Source organism: Aplysia californica, unplaced genomic scaffold (assembly GCF_000002075.1).
Source record: "Aplysia californica isolate F4 #8 unplaced genomic scaffold, AplCal3.0 scaffold00194, whole genome shotgun sequence".
In the NCBI taxonomy this organism is placed as follows: domain Eukaryota; kingdom Metazoa; phylum Mollusca; class Gastropoda; order Aplysiida; family Aplysiidae; genus Aplysia; species Aplysia californica.
In genome coordinates this window covers 804207-806276 of record NW_004797464.1, presented here as the reverse complement: position 1 = coordinate 806276, position 2070 = coordinate 804207, and the positions used below count along the sequence as shown (strand labels likewise).

At 42.2% G+C, this 2070-nt stretch overlaps 1 protein-coding gene across 1 annotated transcript in view; it reads right to left on the bottom strand.

Annotated features, from left to right (window-relative positions):
• Positions 1–401: 401 nt before the first annotated feature.
• LOC101853789 (VWFA and cache domain-containing protein CG16868) overlaps positions 402–2070 on the bottom strand; it is a gene marked incomplete in the record, with an annotated part of 27011 nt that continues 25342 nt past the window's right edge. The window contains 1 exon segment of the mRNA XM_035969911.1: positions 402–1244. Within this exon segment, the coding sequence (XP_035825804.1) occupies positions 859–1244 (386 nt within the window).

The following is a 2070-nucleotide window of genomic DNA, read 5'->3' as shown; positions in this document are numbered from 1 at the left end:
AGATATAAATGTGTTATGTTAGAGCGTGTCTCCACCAAAACCGAATACTGACACTGGCAGGCCCCTTGTGTGTGATTCCATAATTTACATGCAGTATCCTGTACTTTTTCTTGAATAACACACGTTTAGGGTTAAAACAGCAAATCTTCGGATAGGTTGACACACGCCCTTATTTGTTCATTTTTGTGCCGTTCTAATTTTGATTTCATTCAGTGGGTGATTGGCGGGTGCTCTGGTGTGGTTTGCTTCTTCTTTTCTATCAAACATCTATCGTCTTTATCTCCCCTTTTTCTTTTTTTATGTTTGTTACACACTTGTAACACCTCTGGTCTTCTGGCTCTCATATGACCTTATGCAGTTGCGAGCTCCGTAAAACCTCTACTAAAACTAAACTGATTTCATTCTGTTGTGAAACCTTTATTTTTCACGGTTTTACACTCTGTGTGGCTACAAATGATAGTCTGGATGCTTAAAACAGAGCACAAAAAATTATAGTGCTTTAGATTAAGTTGCCTCTATTAACATATTGCTATCTATTTCGTCGTCACAGAGAGTTGAAAGCCTAAAAATTAATGCCATTTTTTGGTGGCAATTTTTGGCTACTTTTGAACAACAAAAAAGGCAACAAACGCAGATGCTAGCAATATGTACTTTCTTCCGTCTCGTTCCACCTTTGTCCATTCCATCTCCCAGTCCCAGCGTCTGCGCTCTTGCCACAGGTCGCTAGACTCAACTTCCAGAATGGTCTGCCTGTGCCTAGTAGAGTGCGAACCCATGAAAATTAAACCAGAAAAAACAAAACAAAACAAAACAGAAAAGTAACAGTTCTGTGCACTCTCTCCCGCTTGACCCACATAATTAGTGCAAGTTCTTTCGGGCTGTTTTCACGGGCGGCACAAGAAGGTGTTGAGATTCTTTCAATGCGGTGGAAACGAGAATCGTATGGGCGCCCTCCTTCTCCGAGCATGCACTGTCAGCACTTCCCGCAAAGCCTACCGGGCCATCTGCGCATGTCCCTGAAGACGAAACTTCTAACGCATTGACTTTAGTGGTGTCCGTCCCTGTAGCCATAATTGCGTTGCTTGCAGCAGTGTCTGTCCCAGCAGCTCTCGTCTTCGTGTCCGTACTAGTAGCCTTTAACTCGGGAGACTGATTTTCAACCTCCGACGGGTTCGCTTTCAATTTCAATAATATGAAGAGACTCTTTAGGCTGAACCGTGTCTGTTTCTTTGCAGTTTCGGTATCTGTTTAAAATGAAAAAGAAAAGTAAGTTGTAGTTGTTGTGTTTAAAAAAAACCCAACAATTTGCCGTATTTGTAGGGTTCAGTGAAACTCGGATTTAACGAAGTCGTCCGGCCTGACCTTCAATTTCGTTGAATCTGAGTTTTCGTTATCGCAGACAGGTGTTTGTGAAGATAATTACAGGCACCGAGTAAGTAATGTATAACGGGAAGTAACAAGTGGTACCCTGAAATGTCTGGGTTTTTTTCCCTTTTTGACTTCCTCAATCAAAAGTAGTTTGGTTTCATTTAGAAGCTTTTTTGTTTCTTTAACTTAAATGCCATACCGAAGAAATGCTGGAAAATTCCAGGAAAATACACCGAACCCTACTAAGCACACACTGGGCAAAAGGGCTGATTCCTTCAAATGCACACCTGTGTCATCTATCATCTATGACGTAATATTTGCTGAACAAATTGTGTTGCTATGTAGCGTAGTGCCTTGCATACGGCAATGTTGGATTCTGCAGACAAACGCGCAATTCATTACGTAGATCTATGTCAATACTAGCTTATCATAGTAATATGGATCCGTATAATTATGGCCGCCCGTCCACCCTGACACACGCTAAGACACACATGGTATGTTGTTATGAAAGCAGGCCGCTGATTGGCCGCATAAGATGCAAACAACAGACTAAGCGAATAATGGTTTACGATGCATGTGCCATAGATGGTTTCCAAGAAAGGATAAGTTTCGTTGAGGAGGGAAAATGAGCGAAGCTGCGTCAGAAGGGGCTGTTCACCCTGCAAGCGACTTCGCTGAATCCGAGCTTGCTCATTAATTTGT